This window comes from Fundulus heteroclitus, chromosome 12 (genome assembly GCF_011125445.2).
Source record: "Fundulus heteroclitus isolate FHET01 chromosome 12, MU-UCD_Fhet_4.1, whole genome shotgun sequence".
NCBI classification, from domain to species: Eukaryota; Metazoa; Chordata; class Actinopteri; order Cyprinodontiformes; family Fundulidae; genus Fundulus; species Fundulus heteroclitus.
This window is the reverse complement of record NC_046372.1, coordinates 6,407,485-6,427,475: the sequence shown is the minus strand read 5'-3', so window position 1 is coordinate 6,427,475 and position 19,991 is coordinate 6,407,485. Positions and strand designations below refer to the sequence as shown.

The 19,991-nt window shown below is 38.6% G+C and overlaps 1 protein-coding gene across 4 annotated transcripts in view; it reads right to left on the bottom strand.

The window, feature by feature from the left end:
- Positions 1-420: 420 nt before the first annotated feature.
- trim36 (tripartite motif containing 36) overlaps positions 421-19,991 on the bottom strand; it is a 33,839-nt gene continuing 14,268 nt past the window's right edge. For 2 of the 4 annotated variants that reach the window (XM_021313261.2, XM_021313265.2), the window contains exons 3-14: positions 18,261-18,341; positions 16,945-17,291; positions 15,468-15,614; positions 14,256-14,351; positions 13,383-13,520; positions 13,045-13,160; positions 11,103-11,224; positions 8,107-8,224; positions 7,824-8,020; positions 5,208-5,391; positions 4,962-5,075; positions 421-3,220 (exon numbers count right to left, since the gene is read on the bottom strand). In XM_021313261.2, coding sequence (XP_021168936.1) covers positions 2,851-3,220; positions 4,962-5,075; positions 5,208-5,391; positions 7,824-8,020; positions 8,107-8,224; positions 11,103-11,224; positions 13,045-13,160; positions 13,383-13,520; positions 14,256-14,351; positions 15,468-15,614; positions 16,945-17,291; positions 18,261-18,341 — 2,030 coding nt within the window. In that variant the 3' untranslated portion in view covers positions 421-2,850. The remainder of the gene's footprint in view (positions 3,221-4,961; positions 5,076-5,207; positions 5,392-7,823; positions 8,021-8,106; positions 8,225-11,102; positions 11,225-13,044; positions 13,161-13,382; positions 13,521-14,255; positions 14,352-15,467; positions 15,615-16,944; positions 17,292-18,260; positions 18,342-19,991) is intronic. The other 2 variants (XM_036143846.1, XM_012857113.3) reach the window with 1 other exon arrangement.

Here is a 19,991-nt window from a genome sequence, read left to right as displayed (position 1 = left end):
ATTTACAAAGTAATGACCTATTTGAAGAGTTTCAGTCAGGCCTCAGAGCTCATCTTGACATTTAAATTCCATATTAAAAACAGATTTCCAGGGTTTCCTTTTTCACCTCCAGAATATTGCCAAAATTAAAAATATTCTAGTCTATACATTTGATACTTCAAGGCTGGACCATTTAAATTCTTTACAATCAGGAAGTCCACAAAATGCAGTTGAAAGCCTTCAGCTGATCTAACATGCAGCAAGAGAGTTCTGATGAAAAGAAAAAAATATGATTTTACCTGTAGGTATGATACAAAACAGCAGTTAAATGCTAAGGTTAAGCATGACTCTGGTTTCCACAACAGTTTACAGTATATCTGCTACTTCAGCTCTGCATTTAAATTAAGGAAATAGCACCACAGACACACTAGATGCGCAGAATTTGATTTAAAATGTTTATTCACCAAAAGCTTCATCACACAGCAAAAGAAAAAAATATATACCCTTTCCATATCTTTACGTACAATATATACAGAAATTCACCACCACCACATCCAATCCTCAGAACAATTAGAATTCATTTAAGATTGGTTATGAAGCATTTAAAATTTACTTTCCTCTAGGAGCAGCCCATTTACTACTACAAAGCAATCTATAAACAGTGCAAATTGTGACTAAAGGCTCAGGTGTCCACTCTTCCGTCTTGCACCCCCCTTGATAATATTGCACACAGAAACACTAGTATTAAAACACCTGCAGAGCAGAACATTTGCAGACATGCTACAGATCACTAAAGTGCACTCTTGTAATTATATATGGAGCCAATCTGTGCACTTAGTACCAAATCTATGATAAATGTAATATTTAGGATGCATTGTTTAAGGTTTGATACACTGTTAAGCCTCATGACATATGTGCTGCAACTCCTAACCAATCTTGCATATAAAAGAACATTCAGCCATTAGTTCTGTAATCGGTACATTCTGTGCAGGAATAAAACTGAACCCTTACTGCCAATTAATAAATGCATAGATTTTGGTGAGAGTATACATTTTTTCTATGATTTTTAGGTCTGTGAGGACTGGAGTTAAAACAGATGCGAACACGTGGGACAAAATATGCAAACCATCACAGTAATCAACTATTCCATTTTGAAATTGGAGACAATATCTGTTAATAATTAAAAGCAAATGTAACATTTCTTACACCAATGAACACCATGAACAGGAAGAGAAGAAGTTTAATCCATTGGAAAAATTCCCTTGACCAAAGGCAGCTTAACAGGCAAACACCTCCATACAGTAACACCTAATAAACATGTATGATTTACTTCATTTCACTGAAAAACAAACCCAATTTATAAACAGTTTTTAAAAAGAAAAAAAAAAAAAAAGATCAAAATGTCAGCTTAAAGTCTTAAAGAAAAGGATTTAGATAAAAAATAAAAAAGGGAGCTGTAAATCAACCCATGTGTTTTCTATCAGGAAAGGGACAGCAGTTAAGGTTTTCCAGGGCAGAGTGACAGAGGTAGGTAGCATCAAGCCCCAATCTGGGCTAAAACCTGAGAAAACGCACACAAACTTGTTACCCTAACCTTCCAGAAATCACACCATATATATACAGATGTACAAACCAACCCATGTGCAGGCACGTAAACAATATTTAACCAAAAAAAAAAACAAATGCGGTGTCCAAAACCCTTTTGCCGTGCACCTAAAACTGAAAATCCACCAGGTCTACCCCAAGACAGCCAAACTTGAAGAGTAAAGAGGTTAACATGCTACACCGTGCGGCTGTGCACCAGACTTAAGGTACCATTTTGTGATAGCACTTCTTGGATGAACCTGAATAAATGCTTCCTTTAAAACTGTGAAAAAGGCTGTGAGGTGACAAAGCTGTGCGTGTTGCACTTAAATCAGCACCAGAGCCGAAAATGTTAGGCTGTTAACGGTGGCGCGGTTGTGAAGTAGTAGATTGTGGTAACTGGATAACACCACTGATGTTATGTTAGTGTTCTGTGCTATTCAAAAAAAGTGACATTCACATCATTAAACAATAGGAGGAAACTGTGTGTGAATGAGAAACATCCAATTTCACCTCGGTGCAGTTTAAAGATGAAAAATAAAAAATAAATCACACCAAGCAATGAGGAAAAGTGAGAGATTATGTGCATTATTTTACTCATTGTGCAAAACAGCTAAATGTAACATTGAAACTTAGATAAAGTAGTGTTTTCAGAGATAAAACTAGGGTAAACTGGTCGACAAAGTCATCATGTAATTACACCATTGATTTCCAGAAAGGGTTAAAAAAAAAAAAGGCACAATGGTGCTAGTTTCAAGAACTAGCAACAACCTTCCCCTCAGATCCTCCATTACGTCTAAACCTGTGCTGCTACCGTCACACACAGAACCACCAATCCCAACTAACGCTATATAAAAATGAACAAGAAATCATCTAGAATATTAAAGCAGTGTCCCAGTGTAAGGTGTTTTATGTAAAAATAAAAACGATGATTTAAAGTGACTACCAAGTCTGTAGCCAGTTCAAAAGCAGCTGATCCCAGCTGGCAAATAAAAACGGGTCGTTAACAATTCACGAACGCAGAGACTTTGGTTTGCAAAGACGACCTTTCATATCAATCTCCAAAAGACCTCTGAATGTGGACGCATTAGTTTGGTCCAGTTATCTCATTTATAGAGCAGGAGGGGGGGGGAAGCCCTGTGGATAACTGGCTCAAAGAAAAATGGTTAAATTTTACCCTCATAGGACAAATTGCCCTCTAGATTTGCACAAAAAAAAACAAAAAAAAAAAAAAAAAAAACCTCAATAGATTCAAGTCCTAATGCGTCAACATCCTTCATCCTTTACTCAGAAGGTCAGTTTCTTAGCGGCGATGAACTCCTCCAGCTGGACCTTCCCGCTGCCCATGAGACCAAAGGCTGGAAACATCGTTCCCGAACAGTCAACCTGCCTCTCGAAAAGGCACCTCATGGAGTCTGCGTCGTAAAAATACACCCGATGTGCGTCGTAGTCCAAGCATATGCCCAAGCGTTGCGGCATTGGAAGCACCCGATTGCCGGGGTCGCCGGACGACACGTTTGCGTTGGAAACAGAGGAGGAAGAAGAGGCCTTTGGGATGAAGAGCTTGCCCATGCCCAGGGTGATAAGTGTGAAGGGCTGGGAGAGCTCATAGCACGCGTCCTCGCTGCCGCTGTCATGGCCGCTGTCATGGTCATACCTGGAGAAAGGGAAAACAAGTTTTAGGAGGTACAACTCGTCTAGTTGATCAGCACAGACTGCATTTCCTTTAGGCTTAATTGAGACGTTGGTGCGTCTCAGGATGGCATTTCACTGAAAATCGTACATGTATAACCAAGCATGTGACAAACTAACACGTGATGTATAAATATTCCATCAACAATTTTAGTTTTTACATTCCTTAAACTTCCCACCGAAAAATTAACCAGTTTTCTGCAGACCAGTGTGTGCAAATTGAAGAGCCGGGCTTTAATCTTTGTCTGTTTTGAAACCATAGCCAGAAGCAGACAAAACCAGAGGATGCAATCAGAGGAGCATGGCCAGAAATCATGAGGTTCTCAAACCCAAAAGTGGTCAAAATTTGGGTGTTAATCAAGTTAGGTGATCAAAAAGGGTTTTAATGTTCAGTAAGGTTTTTTTTGTGAACCACAGAAGCCATACAGGATGAATATTTAAAGAGACGACATGCGCGGGAAACAGATAAGCCATCAGAACAGAATAAGCAACCGTAATCGTTTTTAATTTTCAAAGCACACGACTCGCTCTGAAGTAAGAAATCCTTGTCCGTTACGTTCTCCTTGAATAAATCACAGTTTAGGGAAACATTTAGGCGCATGTTTGATTAACACCACGCCTGCACATGTTAATGTGCAGACAACAGTATAGCTCAACAACATCACTTTCAGTTAATCCCATTTTAATCAAATTTAATTGTGTAGATCTGAATGGATCATTCGCAGTCCAAACAAGCTTATAATACATACTTAATAATTATAGTTTAAGTGACTGTTACAGTCTGTATTACATTTTAAATAAAGTGTCTTTGGAGCTGTGCCAATGGCAGGACTGGGACCCATTTTCTTTCCCCCAGTTCAGTCTCATGATTGACATCATACAGAACACTATGGTCTTTTTAATTATAAATACACAAATAAGAGCTACGATTTAAAAGATAAATTATGCATATATTTCATACCTTAAAGTGAAAATCTATGCTTATGTTATGCAATAAATGGATAGTTTATTTTTTACAGAAAATAATCTAGGGCGCGCTTGTGGCGCAGAAGGTAGCGCGACCCATATACGGAGGCCTCAGTCCTCGACGCGTCGCCCCGGGTTCGACTCAGACCCGCGGTCCTTTGCCGCATGCCTCTTCCACAAAAATCTAAAATAACTAAGAAATTAATAGTAAAATACGTTGATTTAAAAAAAAAAAAAAAAAAAAAAAAAAAAAAAAATCTCCAGGGAGCCCAGCTCAGTTTAGTAGAGGCCAAGTTTATGTGTCTTTTACACGTGTTGAAGCTGACAAGATAAGATAAGTAAGGCTGTAAGGTTTTTAAGCCAAACATTTCTCTCATTCTTCACAATACTGATTTTTAAGGCCATTCTGTTGATGAGGGAGGAAAAAAAAGTACTTTTACTCTAATTAGTTACAGAATAATACTTATGCAATTAACACAGATTTTCATTTTAATTGTCAAAACAAGGTGTTTCTTTACATGGTTTAACGTGACTTGATCCAGCGAGAAAAGTAGGTTTTGTCTGTGAGTAAGCTCTTTATGAGTTCACACAGGTTCTCTTGCGCAACAACAGGATTATGCACGCAGATTTAGTCGTTTAACAACACCCCTTGTGTTTGTTACCCAGATTTTTCAACCATCTGCAGAATAGATTCAGGTAGCTGGATGAAGGACAAGTCATCAGCAAGGTGCAGCGCTTACCTTGGGCTGCTGGTGTCTCTTGGATTGTGGAACCATTCGATCAGCTTGGTGTCAGAGGCCACGCCCACTTTAACCATGTAGGAGTACGGCTCCACCTTAAAGGCCCAGTAGTGTCTGCAACAGACAAAAAGCCTTTGAGTTTTTCTTTCCCTACATTTTGTAGACAACAGCATATTCCCATAATCCTTAATGAACGTGCTGATGCTGCAAACAAAACATTTGGTTTTAGACAAAGTCTTTGCATACCTCCCCTGAGAGATGCCCGTGTCCCCAATGATGTAATCCAGACCGACGTAGCTGCCCGTCTGCACTCGTTCTGCTGCGAGGAGGAAAGCCATGCCCGCCACGCTCTCCACAGCGTCCCGTCGGTTGTTCAGAATGAGGCGCTCCGTGCTGAATCCACACTCGTCACTGAACAGGAAGCTAAAAACTGCAGATGGAAAGACAGAAAGACACCAGGTAAATCAGAAATAAAGATCACATAAGTCAAACATTTCTTAAATTTCAGGAGAAACCTTTAGGATTGAAATGGATGGACTTGATAGCGGGCAAGTTTGGACACAGGGGGGCGCTATGACACAATGTTAAAACATTTAAAAAAAAAAAAAGGTCTAGAAGAGAATCTCCTGCTCCCTCATCTCCTGCTCCCATTTACAAACATCGGCTGGTTACAATAAAATGTGGTATAAAAATAGCTAATGGGCCAAAGGCCATGATTACAGCAATCCAGGACACATGGGCCGACGTGTTCACTCAGCCATCCCGCCGCAATCTGAAGTCATCTTTAGGCAAAAATATGATATATCTGGGAATACCAACTAGGGCATGAAAATAACAGAATAAATCTACCTGAGGGGTGAACAGCAACTATGCCACAGTATTAAGATCAGTATAAATAGCAGGACTGCTATAATCCCAACATCCAAGCAATAAATGCCTAAAATAAAAAAGGGGGGAAAAAAAAGCAAATTTTTCTATCTATATCATTTTTTTTTTGTTGTCCAGTATGTTCCAGGATATTATGTGGCAAAGCAACGCATCCTTTTCAGTCGGTGTACCTTATCCAGGGATCTCCATTTGAAAGCCAACGCAACGTAAAAGGTTTTTAAAAGGCTGTTACTGTTTGTTAAAAAACATGATTTTTTTTTCAAGGTGACAGTTTGCAAATTATCAAAACAAACGTTTATTCAAAAGGCATTACATGTAGACATTTATATAGATTGTTTCTTTGCAGCTCCTCAATCAAAAAAAAAAACTAATTTTCAGCCTATTATCTATTGATAGTGATTCCTATTCAATCTAAAATGAGATTTTTTTTTATATACATTCAAGTTACTGTAATGTGTTAAGAGATGAAGTCATGACTGAAGAGGCCCACAATTATTCTACCCGTTTTAATGCAAATTTAAAATGCAAGACACCCAAACCATTTATCTTTAAATATTTAGAAAACAGCAATGAGCAAACGGAGTGAATTTACTGGAAAGATTCCAATCAATGTTGAATTTAAAATCGAGTCCCACACACAGTTGTGGCAGATTTTGGATAAATTCCCGTTCATCTTCCAATTACAAGCGATGCCAAGTAAGCTGTGCCAGCAGCTTGCTTTTCCAGGCTTTCAGACAGTTCAACGTTCACTTCCACACAGACAAAGCCTGCACTGCTTTAAGCTGGGGGGGGATAAGAAATTACCATGGTAACAATGAAAAAAATGCCACTGTGCTTAATTACCTCCACTATGTGAGCTTCAAAAACAAATATTTTGCAGCAGAACCATCTGTCAACCATTTGTCTTTGTAGGAAAAATGAATTGTCATAATGCTCCAAGTTGGTCCCAGAAACTACAGACAATGGGAGCCTTGCTGCTGCGTGGGCCAAATGGGGCCAAATAGGGAGGGATTGTGGCTCCAGTAGTCTGTTTGCTTGTTAATTAATGTGTTTGACACCAAAAGAAACAATCCGTCCAAGAGGCTGACGTTGGGGGAATTTAGTAAAAACTTCCAAATACATTTTTGCATTCTGGTTCATCTCCAACACAATTTATTTCCTTTAGGAAAGCATGGGCACATCTGAAGTTAGAATATTATTGAAAAGTTAATTCAACTTAAATTAGAATTGGATGCAAGATCTCATCTCTCATCATTTGACAAGCTTTTGCTTTATTGGTAAAGTTTTAAATTTGTTTTTTAATATTGCAAAGAGCTATGTTCTACAGGCCCGTATTAGACGTGTCATATTAATAAAGTTTGATTTATTTTTGTAATTAAATTCCAAAAATGAAATAGGGGAAATCACTGATATTTCAGGTGTTTATTTCTGTCAATTTGAGGATTATTATGAAAACTTTAACGATGTTCAAGGGATAGCTGTAGTCTTGAGGACTGGAACAAGGCCCATTCAAGAGTTTGCTAGAGATTCACAAGGTGTTCAAGAGCAACCACCCCGACATATCCAGGACATGGGCACCAATCCTTCCTAAGTCAATCACAAGGTTGGATGTTAGAAGCATCTACCCTGGGCAAAAAATAATAATCTAGACTGTTTCTCAGTGCTACCAAATCTTTTTAGTTGCAAGTACCTTTTGCAAGGAGGCCCAACAAAGAGCTGAGTGCCTAAACTGTACAGTTGATTGGACATACTTTCCAGTAGTCCTGTTCTGAGAGACAATTTTGGATTTTCATTTGCAGCGAGCCAAAATCTAACTTTACCTAAATAAATTTGAGGTTTATCGCAGTGTTTCTCTTTAGACATTTGAATAAAATAAATTGTAAGAAGAATTTCATTTATCAAAATGCAGACATTTGATCAGAAGTCAAAAAAGTACAAACAAAACAAAAAGAAAGTAAGTGGAAAATAGGTTACCAGGAGCAGGTGGAGTGTGGAAGGAGACCTCTGGGCTGTAAGGGCTAAAGATGGAGTTCCTGCAGCTTCGAACTCTGAAGGCGTAACAACTGTCAGGTTGCAGGCCATCTACCACAGCACTGGATCCAAACACCCGGTCTGTAGCCTTCCAGACTCCATCGTCCACGAGGGATGGAGACTGGCTGGGTCCCCCTAGTCTGGAAGACAAGACTATGGTTAGAAGATGTCTTCTCATAATAGCGCGTGGGGCGACCAACCCTCCCACAGGCATAACTGAACGTACTTGCGGTACTCGAGAACATGGTGATCTGTTGGTAGATGGTCATCAGACAGCCTCCAGCAGATTGATGCCTCATTATATACTCTGCTGTGGGACAAGTCAATCAGCGGGGGATCCGGGACTGGTTGAGATTAGAGAAAAAGAAGAAGAAATTGGATTTAAACTAAGAATGTCGAGATTGTTAAAAGAAACAATGATGGGCAAATACATTTTTTAAAATTGTTTTCAGACGAGGCAGATACTACAAACTCAAAATAAGCAAGTTGTCCCATATCATGGCAAGTGTCGCCCTGAAGCATCAACTTAGATTTATGAAAATGAAGCAGTGAGAGTATTAGAAACATCAAATTGGTTTGGATCATCATTTCCCACCCAGTGGGAGGGTTTAGAGGACTTTGCATAATGGAGCCTAAAAGGTTTTCACAGACTCTCTTCCTGGAAGAGAAATAAGCAACAACCTCGGCACTGACAGTACTTCTCTCTTCCTCCCTCCCAGTTAACCTTTCCTCCATCACACTGTCGCCATATTTGGAAACATGTATCCGTTTACAGGAAGTAGAGCTCTCATGAGAAGCAGGAGCTCTCAAAACATGTAACACTTATCTTACTATGGGTACTTTACACTGTTAGAAAGTATTCTATATGTTATTAAAAAAAATAATATAAAAGAAATAAAATAAAAAAAGTATTTTCCTGTTTTTGTAATACTGCAATGTTTAAGTACAAAACTTAAACAACAATGACTACAATCAATAAATGTCAGTTTGGGTTTCATAACCCAATATAATTACATTTTTAAAAAGTTCTACCCATTCCAGCGGAAGATGCTAACTCAGATTCACTAATCGGTCTGCAGCACAATTCTTTATAGCTAGCCCTTTTTGCACAAGTGTTTTATTTTTTAATGCACAACAGCAACAAAATAATGATCTTTGAGCAGAAGAGTTAACTTGGGAAAAGCATAATGCAATGCACATAATTTGTTGATATTCAACTATGTACTTTTATCCTAATACACTGTTATTTCACATTTTCCATTCAAGAATCAATTAAAGCTGCACAAGACAGGGATCTTTTTTCCTCCAACACATTCAGTACAATTCCTGAAAAACAAATCTTAAGTCACAGAGAGCATTTGTTCTTCGTGCAGATGAGTAACAAATCAGGCAATGAGTTTGTCACAAATGTAATATTAAACGCAGATTGTACAGAACTTCTTTTCAGAAGGATGTTTTCAAAAAAAATTTGGTCAGGACACTTCGATAAACAGTTTGAAAGAGCTCTCAGAGGATACATTTGTCCTTCTCCAGCAGAGAACATGCAACCAGAAGACACAGATGCAAAATATGAATCAAAGAAACATCAGTATGGCAATTATTGATTGAAATTATTTATATTATAAAAAAAACAAAAAGTCTGGAAAAAGAACACAATCTCTACTATGAAGCACAGATTCTGTTTCATGTGTTTTACTGATTTATCATCTAGAAAGACTTGAACTCATTTACTGCAGCACAGGAGAGCTTCTGCAGCATGTTTCCTCTGAACAGGGAGTGAGTCACTGCAGTAAACGCCTGCAGGCTGTATAGATTAAAGCAGCATCATCAATACAGCTGCCACCCAACTTCTCAATAAAGCACTTTCCTAAAGGACTGTTCCAACAACAGATATGCTACATTTCTGAATAAAATAGTAGAAAAAGGCAAAAAAACGTAATAATTTCAGCAGGAACAACAAAGCTCTAAATCTTCAGTCATGTACCAGATTTTTTTTATTTAAATAAAGTAACTCACTCCTGATTTGAGCATAAACTCCAGATTTAGTCAATCTCTAAAAATTGGACTCACAAGGCATTCCTGAAAAACATTTAAAAACCCACTCAGATTTTATTTTTATTTATTTGTCCTTTATTTAACCAGGTAATACCCATTGAGATTAAAAATCTCTTTTGCAAGGTTTTTTGCAAGATTAGCTTGACACTAATTTTAATGGGTTTGCAGAGAGTCTTGTGTCGCTATAGCTGCACTTTAGAAATAAGAAATGAGCTTTTCCTGCAGTATGAGCAACTTTTCTCCTCCTGAGACACAGCTGCCACACAACTATATCTGAAATATGAGCTTTGGACAACCGCTGCCAAATGTCACAAAGGATCAGTCAATCACAACAAGGCTGTCTCAATCGCCAACATAGCTTCACTTTATTCAATCAATAAGGCTGGAAGTGTACATTTCAGGGTTTCCACACATTTCTCATGCTAAAATTACATACATCCAAGGCTCACATTTCCTAGTTTCCCAGACCAACACTTAAAGCCAATCTTTAAATATGTAGATAAATTGAACAACGGAGAAAAAAAAAAAAAAAAAAAAAAAAAAAAAAAAATCAATGCCATACTTTTTTCACTTTTCCAGAGGGCTTAGGAAATCTAAATATTTTTTTAAAAGCAAAAGAACCGACTTCTGTAACCTAAAAAAACCTATGTAATACTTTTCTAACTGCACTCATCTGCATTAATTATAATATGATTTTGGCTTCCAGTTTGTGTGATTATTACTGTATCTTGATACCAACGCCCTCTCTTCACATTAATGCGCAAATCTAGTACAGGAAACTGCTCCCCAGTGCAGAAAGGTCTAGCATCATTGTGTCTGTGACTCAACTTGCTTACCCTGGACGACCTTTGACCTCTTAGTCCAGTTCTATTCACAGAGCTGAGCATGTGCAATGCAGCTGATTATTCTGGCCATATAACACTATTAAAACTAAAAGGCTCGGCACGGAGAGCGTGTTCACATAATGAAGTGAGAACAAAACAATGAGCGCACCATATTATCTTGACTTTTTGAACACAGAGCTTGTCCTTCAACCCTGGCGGAAATGAATCTGAGTACAAATCAAATTTCTTGATATAAAATTCTATAAATGTTTTTTTTGTGTCAAAGTTCAATGGATGAAAAACCAAAGATTAAAGCACAGAGCATTAGAAGAGGCGCCAGTACCTCCTCCAAAGCACATCTCTTTCAGCAGAGTTTCCTCTTTGGACGTGTCCAGCACAAACTCATCAAAGCAAGGGTCAGCTGAGGGGTGGAAGGTCTTCAGTGATTCTGTGGCTTTCTGAATCCTGAAGAGATAGAGAGGAGGAGGAGAAAAAAAACAAAAACAATAAAATGAACAAAATAACACTTATTGAATAAGCTGTCTAGCGTAGGGCATAGTCCATCACATGTTTTGATTGTAGCGATCAAAACAACCAGCTATAAGCAACTTAAAAAAAAATTAAGCTTTAACGAGAAAACTAAACCCGCCACCGTAATTCTCCAGAGTGAAAACTTTCCCAGATTAACCAAAGCTGCTAAAGCAGATCAATTAGGCAGCTTAGTGCAGAAGATACGGCAACACTCAGCGCTGACGGGACACTGTGGCAAAAGGCTTTTCTTAACTGCCCTTCAGTTTTTAACCTCTGTGCACGTGTTCCCGACACCGCTGTCTCACACACGTAAGCAGTTTAATGGGCTGAACACTAAAATAAAAACAGACCCGATCCAGCCAAGAACCACTACAAGGAAACAAGAAAATAAATAAAATCCAATTAAGTCCTATTAATATACAACCCTTTAATTTCAGATCTTTAGTTTTCCACAAACTGTTCCTCTGTTAAAACAAAATCTTAAATACTAAAAACAAGCTCAGATGGCAATTTACCGTTACAAAATATACTGAAAACTGCACCAGTACCTTTGAATTGTATGATGAAGTAAAATACACCAGCCTTAAGGTATTAACAGTTCTAAAAGTAAAATTACGTAATTGTTTTTAATCTGAAAACAGCTCAGGCAGCTGGTAGCTTGCCAACTATAGTTTAAAACCACCATACTTTAGCTCTATTTTTATTTTGCGACCATAAATACTTTCCAACAGCCTTATAAGTCTGTCACAGAAGCCTGCTGTCTACCAGCTGACTAGCAGTGTGCAGCAACAACTAAGGGAGAGGCAGGGTTTTGTTACTCCATACTTCTGGAAAACCTTCAGTCTACTTCAACGTCTTCTCTGCTGGTCTTTAGAATGTAGGAATGGGATACTGGAAAATCTTTGTGGTTTCAAAACCCCAACTTTTTACAACCACCTTAGTTTAATATTCGTACCTGAATGTTAACTTTGTTTTAAAAATGCTGAACCACACCTTTATCCTAATTTATCTTTGAAAGCAGGGCGGGCTGCACAGTGGAACTATGGGTAGCGCTGTTGCCATGCAGCAAGAAGGCAAGAAGACTTCCCAGCATCCCAGAACAGGGGTAAAAAGAGGGATTGTATGGTGCAATGCTTATGTTCAGACATAAGCATTGCAGTTCCACTTTATACAGACCATAACTGAATGATTTCAATGGGAAACGGAAGAACTGAAGAGCATCATATATCGCTTTAATAAAGGGTCATGTAATGGGAGTTAATAGACCATATCCCCGTAATGCCCATGCTTGATATGCATGTTTTAATGACTGAGAGGCTACAGCTCACACAGGATAGTGGGGGGGGCATTGTGATTAAGGAAAGCTTCAAGCCAGTCGAGCTCATAATCGCAATATTCGGCAACAGTATCACAGTTTTCTTTTCCTGATATGTCCTACAGTGAAGACTTCCTAAAAAAGGTGACACCAGGAAGCCATGTAAAATGATAAGCAGCAAAATAAGATGGTAATTTCCTTATATATAAATAAAAGGACCAATGACCAAAACTAGTCTGAATATTGTAGCATCCGCATGAGACTATTTAAAAGTGACTTGGTTTAGCAGATACAGTAGACACGTTCCAGGACTTTACATCAATATCTACTTAGACAACTAATTAAATTGCATGTACAGGCGATCGTCAGATTATTGCCAACTGTATAGATTGAGAAAAGTAATCAATACTCAATGATGGGTAATTGTCCCTCTGCGTACCTGACGTGTAGCTGCTTTGCAGTCTGGACAAAGCAGGACTGATCGGTCTCCTTCAGCACCTCCTGGGCGTAGCCAACCAGACCGCTGTTCTCCAACATGCCCCGGTACTCCTCCACCTACGAAAGATTACGGAAGCAAGACCTTAAAAAAAAAACCTGCATCATGTAAAAGACATTGGGTTAATGCTGTCCCCTTTTTATTCCCCATGTCCACAAAAGGTATAGGAAAGTAAAACATGCTTGGTCATCATTTAATACCTAGCATTTAATTGGTAAGTTGAGTAAAGACCCAAAGATTTATAAGAGCATGCAGAGATGGAAGGTGTGACGTTTTTATACCTGGCCTTTCAGGTGGTCTATGCGTCTGTTACGGGACTGTTCAATGGACCTCAGCATCTCGGATTTTCTTTCTTGAAGGGTCTCAAACAGACGTTCAAAGTGTTCGTTGGCTTGACGCTCAGCGAGCTGGCCATTTTCCTTCAGAAGGACAATTTATTGTAATCAGTTTAAAAAAAAATAAACCTCGTTTAAATGCAGACAGTGAATGAAAGGGGTTGAGGATCAATGCAACCCCTTTTTGTAAGCAAAGCTTCAGAAGACTATAGCATTAAAGTCTACAGCACAGAACAGCTATTGTTCATAAAAAAAAAATACCAAGAGCATTCTGAAAGGCTCCTATCCTGCCCTGAATTATTGAAGAGCATGTGTATTGAAGTCCAACATCAAAGTGAACACTTTAAATAAAGGAAGGTCATTAAACGGTGTTCAAACCTGGCTTTGAATGCCTCTACATCTGTTTCATCTTCCTACAAACAATACGGGGCCATTTACACAGGTTTTTAAAGTAGGATGTTCACATACTGATGTATTTATTAAAATAAATAAAATGCCCTTTCTGGGTTTTTAGAAAAATGACCCATTACAGTATCTATTTACCATATAAAGAGACAGAAATTTTTACAAAATAATGTTAGGAAATTATTTCAGAGCAGGAAGTAGGGAAAACCTTAAGACTCAACTTAAAATAAAAAACACATTAAGAATGAGAAGTATAAATGATTGTTAAGAGCGAGCCAATCCAGACTCTGCGCTGGTAAATTCATCACTGGACGATAAACGTAGCCAACAGAGCATTTTGGGTTGCAGAAAAGCCCTGAGAGGAGCGGAGCGTGTGGGAGCTGCAGCATCATGAGTCAGCTCTCCCTCGCTCACCTCGGTCTGATTGATGAGCCGGTCGAGCTCGGTAATCTGAGTCCTGACCTGGTCTTCTTTACTGATGAGGTAATGGATACTCTTGGCTAGCTTCTCCTGGGGGAAAACAAAAGATCAGAATCAGTTTCACAATACTTCTGACAACATACAAAACTCTCCATATTTAAATAGATTTCTCATTCAAGCTTGACTGATATAACATTTATGCCATCACATTTATTTATGCAGCAGCACTCATCTCTCTCGACTTGGGTCGGATATTTACTTCCTGTACATTACAGCAGCGGCTATAAGTAGTTCCTAAGTGTGTCGTGGTGCATTAGTTTTCAAAGCAGCTGAAACCCAAAACAACTCCCTGAGAAGGGTTTCCAGGACCACTCAACTCATCTGATCCACCGTTTAATCTGATGATCAGCTACAATGTGTGCAGAATGATGAGAAACAAATGGTCTCATCAAATATTTAACAACGCATTGTTTGCAGCCATACAGACAAGCATACAGCGTTACAGGTATTGGGTTTTTGAATTACAGAACTCACATGCTTGAAACCTTTCAAGAACTAGCTGGTAGATATTCTTTATTTGCACCAAATTTTCTCCATTTAAGATTTATTTATTTATTTTTTATTTGCTTCTTTGTTATGGTAGCAAAACTGTCCTAAATCTAACATTCTGGACATTTTGGGGGAATCTATACATCTTGAAAAACATCGTAATCAACAAGAATGATTTCTTCTAGGGGAATAAATCAGATTAAAAAGAGATCATTAATGGTCTGGTGCACACAGAAGGTACAGGTCAGGCATTAATATTACAACAGGAGAAAGAGGAACCAGATGACGCATGGTACCAAGTATTAAAATACAAGCTCTAAATGAGCTTTAGTCTCCCACACTTAATCAAAACTCTGGTTTAACATAGTTTCTCCGTCAAGTTTGGCTTCATTTGTGACAGTCTGCTTTGCATGCATTTCCCTTGTAAACAAACCTTTAGTGATTTTTGTGAAAAAAATATCAATAGTCCAAAGTTTCAAGTGTTTTTCAGCCCATGACAACTTCAGTGCTCTGATGAATCGCAACTGTATGCAAGCTCAGACTAATCTTTGTTATCTTGAGCCAGTGTTTTCGTTCTGACCCCAGATCCAGCGCAGATAAAACTAATTGGAGTGTATTCCAATTCATCTTTCTTCCGGAAAGCAAAGCGTCTTTTACCTTGAGGATCTTATAAGCGCTGCTCATCGACGTCACTTTGTGGTTGGCGTGGGAGCCTCCCAGTTTACACAAGTGGCACACCGGTCGTCTGCAGACTTCACAGTACATGTTCACCTTCTCCATCTCGTGCTCTGGACACATGAGCACCTGAGAAAGTCGACATTTAAAAAAAAAATATTTAATTAAAAATATAAAAAAAATAAAAAAAATTTTTTTTTAAAAAAGCACCGTTATTGTCTGAGGAAGCCGTCTTGGCCACAAGTGCTGCACGCAGCTGCATACTATAGAGTTACATCACCCATTTAAAACAAGGAGTTAAAATTAGACCTAAAGAATGTATGAAACCTTCGTCTGCAGAGCAGATTACTCCATGCAGGGTTAAAAGGAACAGAGATCAAAAATGTGATGAAGTGAAACAAGAAGCAGATTTCTGAAGTTCTGAGAAGGTCTTAAAATGTGAATTTTAAATGCCAGGATCCCCTTTTAGAGGTCCAACATTTTCAAGCTGAGCTACTTGATCAACACAGAGCTTCTTTCAAAGATTTTCACTCTACTCGCAGGGTGCTTCTTTGCAGTTCATTTCCATTTTGTCTGAATCAGCAGGATTTACTAATTACTCATCAATTGTAACCCTTCTTGCACACTTATAAGAATCGAGGCCTAACAATTTTACCCATATTAATTCTGCGGTTTTCCCCTCCCACCTACATTTGTCTCTTTTTTCTTACAATTTGTAGACATTTCTTTCTAAGCAACTGTTTAGGATGTAAATTATATGTAAAGTAAAAGCTACATTTTAAAGTATATGAATTACAGGAATTCAAACAGTTTCGCTTTTCTCCCCCCGCCCACCCCTCTTATCCAGGCTTGGAAGACAAAAGCAAATTCCAGACTTGCCATACTGCGGTGGAACAATAACAATCATGTTCACAGGTCAGGACTTGTCCATTATTTTGTCTGCCACGTATGTGGCGTGCTACAAATTGTCAAATGTCCAAACACACAGTTTGCTGCTGCCACTTTTGTTTTGCCATGCTTGACAGCCATGACAAATTTCAAGTGGAGGCTGCTTGTGGACCTCAGACTTTCCAAGTTGAAAATCTGACTTTAACAACTTTTAGAAAAAAAAAAAAAAAAAAAAAAAAAATTATATATATATATATATATATATATATATATATATATATATATATATATATATATATATATATATATATATATATATATATATATATATATATATATATATATATATATATATATATATATATATATATATATATAATCACAAGGCATGAAGAGAACAGTGGTGTTTTCTTTCCAGACTTGGGTGAGTATTTTTTTTAGTTTCCCAAACCAAGAATATCAGCACTCTTCAGACATAAACAATAATAAATAAATAAACAATAAATACATAAATTAAAAAAATAGAAAAAGAAAATAAAAATCTCATCTCTCGTGTAGTGTTGCCTTTTACCTTTGGCCTAAAATTTGTGGTGGGACCAACATACTCGTGCTGGGCTTTGGGCGTGCCCCAGGGATGGTGCAGTTTGAAGCACTCGTTGCAGTAGCTAGCCTTGCAGTCCATGCAGCTCTTTGTCGCCTCCTGCTGGTTTGGAGGTTTACAGATGTTGCACATGATCGCTACAGCCGCACGGGCGGCCTGTCTATAGCGCTCAACGATGCTCTCCAGGGTGAAATTGCGAAACAACATGCTGATGCCGCGTTCGCCAAGGTCGATGTCGTGCTGGCAGCCCGGGCACGGGATGGCAGTGACCCGGGGGGTCACAGACCCTCGGCGCCAGCCCGGGGATGAGATCGAACCTGAAGGACAGCAAAGGGGATATTGTTAGGCCATGTGTAATCTGGATTCATCCCCTGAGGCCATAATAGTTCCAGTCTTGTTAGGAGGCCCTATTTGGACATGTGAGCAACAATGTACAAGAAGTGAATAGTTTCCAAGAGAGTCAAATGGGGGGCTTTGATAAATCTGAGCCCCTCCATTTGTGCCAGATTCTGGATAGAGTTACATCATCGTCAGCGACTTGCCAGCTATGATCTTATGGCCAAAACGCCTTTGCGAGCAGACTTCACAAATAGGGCCTCTGCATGTTTCCCATTGTGCTTTTTTCCCCACCCCATAATGACAACTGCTCAATAGAGACATGGGTATATGGAGCAAAACACCAGCACAGGCAATGCAAGGAGCAGATGTCATCCAGAGGCAAAAAGTACAGAAAGGGAAACCGTCTGGGAAGAATGGAAGATTAGCGAGAATTCATCAGATGCTGGATATGGATGAATACTGCAACCTTGGAGCTGATTGTAAATTTGTTTTTAAAAGTCATTCAACAACTGCAATGAAAGTGATGCTAATTGTCGGTGCAAACAGTGACTTGGACATATAGTTTTACTAGAACAAAAAAAGAAGACAGGAACTAAAAATATTGGAGTTAAAAACAAAATCTGAGGTAATTAAAATAAGGGTGAGATCAAAAAAATGTCAGTTGTTTTAAATATGAATGTCAAGCAAATGACATTTATAGCAAATTTCCAGTTTAATGTAACACTTAGAAAAAAAAATCTCTTAAAGCGCCACTGCTTTCAAGAGATTTGCACAATAGCCATCTTGTTACTGATGCTGCAGCATCGAAACAAAGGGGCAACACAGACGGAAACCAAACCAACCGTTCACAAGATCACATCACAGAGACGAGCAGAATGACCACACTGAAAGCCAGCAAACTTAAGTCAGTAAAAAACACACACACAAAAATCAAAATATTGCTTCACGTTTTTGGGGGACAGGGGAAGAGAGGAGTGCTGGATTTATCTCAGTTTGTAAGCCAGTATTTCCGCTTCGTTTCCGGGGACCTGGAAATTAAATCAAACACTCCTCAGGTAAGCGATACACACAAGGAGGCCCACTTCAAGCAGCACTTCTGCAGGAATAAAAAAGGTACAGCTGAAGGAAAATAAAAAAGCTGTGCTACAGCAGCAAACAAACTGATTTGTGTAGCCATGTGCATGCCAAGTGAAATGAAGATGGTGACCGTTTACTAGAGGGTGGTGAACTCCTGAATATGGGCCGAACATTACCCCAAAATCCTACTGCAAGCAAATCTACCCTACCCACGTGAATGAATTTAATCACCAGCTTGAGCCGTGACGATTTCACAATAAAATGGTCTGGATGAAAGCAATGAAGACATAAAGTCTTAGACGAGTTATTGGATGATGAAAGCCTTATTTGAAGCAACTAATAAAGCCCAGGGTTGTTTTCTGGCCTGGAAAGGCGATCAATAAATAGATAGCATGACGACTCAGGACAGAAAGTGTGAGTAAACAAACTGCAGAGGGGCTATGCCTATGGCAGAATGAGCATGTATGCATCACATTCTGGATATGAAGAAAAAGCTAGAAAAACATTGCAGGTCTAAAACTGGACCAAGGAAAATCTGGGGTGTGTTTTAAAGAGAATAAATGGCTATGTAATGATTTGTCTTCTATAGATAAATGTGTTTTTTGTTGCATAGTATTGACAGATGCACCTTCACAATCCCAAAGGTTCGTACTGACATCTCTGCATTAGTACAGTCTCTAAAGCCAGATACGTTACTGGCTCATTACAACTTGTGACACCCCATTCTTAATTAATATGGTTCATTATGAAGATGTCGGCACACCCTTCGCAGCTACATCTCTACAGGGAAGCCTCTCCACGACTATAGGAATGCGTTATTGGGAATTTTTTTTAACCAGTCTATTTTTTAACCATTCTGAGAGGTCAGAGACTGATTTTGCTCATGTAGGCCTGACTCACAGGTCCGCTCCAATTCATCCCAAATATGCTATATTGGTTTAAAGCCAGGGCTATGGTACAGGCCAGATGGGTTATTCCAATTAAAGCTTGTACATGCATGTTTTTATGGACCTTTGCACACCGGCGCAAGCAAATACTTTTAGGCAATTAATATATAAGTGAATAATTAGGTGTGACAACAAAAAAAGTCCGGTTCTGATGCATCTTGTTTGATCATCAAAGATGGGTTAAATGTCATCCAATATTTTTATAGCCCATTGTTCAGCTTAACAAGATCCCCTGAGCAAATATTAAATCTGTCTTTTCTTGGTCAATCTTAAAATGCATTATAATGTAGAAAATTTAACAGCAGAGAGAAATACTAGCTGTAGTATAACATGTTAGGTTTTAAATAATAAAAAGAGTTTGAAGGGAAATATTTTCCCTATAAAATACTTGAGAATCACAGTAAGCTAAACTACATTTAAGGCTTTTATCTTCTGAGTGATTATCTGTCTGCATCGAGAGCGACAGTAATCCTTCTCACTAAAATGCTTTACTTGCCAGCAGGATTTATGAAGCCCGGCCAATGAACACACATTCCTGTTTCAGATCAACTCCCAGGAAACCAATTTTGGTCCTTTGTGGGGTTTTATTTTTTTTTTGTTTTTGGCAGAGCCCCCCCTTCATCTCCTTTAAAACAATTTAATACCCTTGTCAGC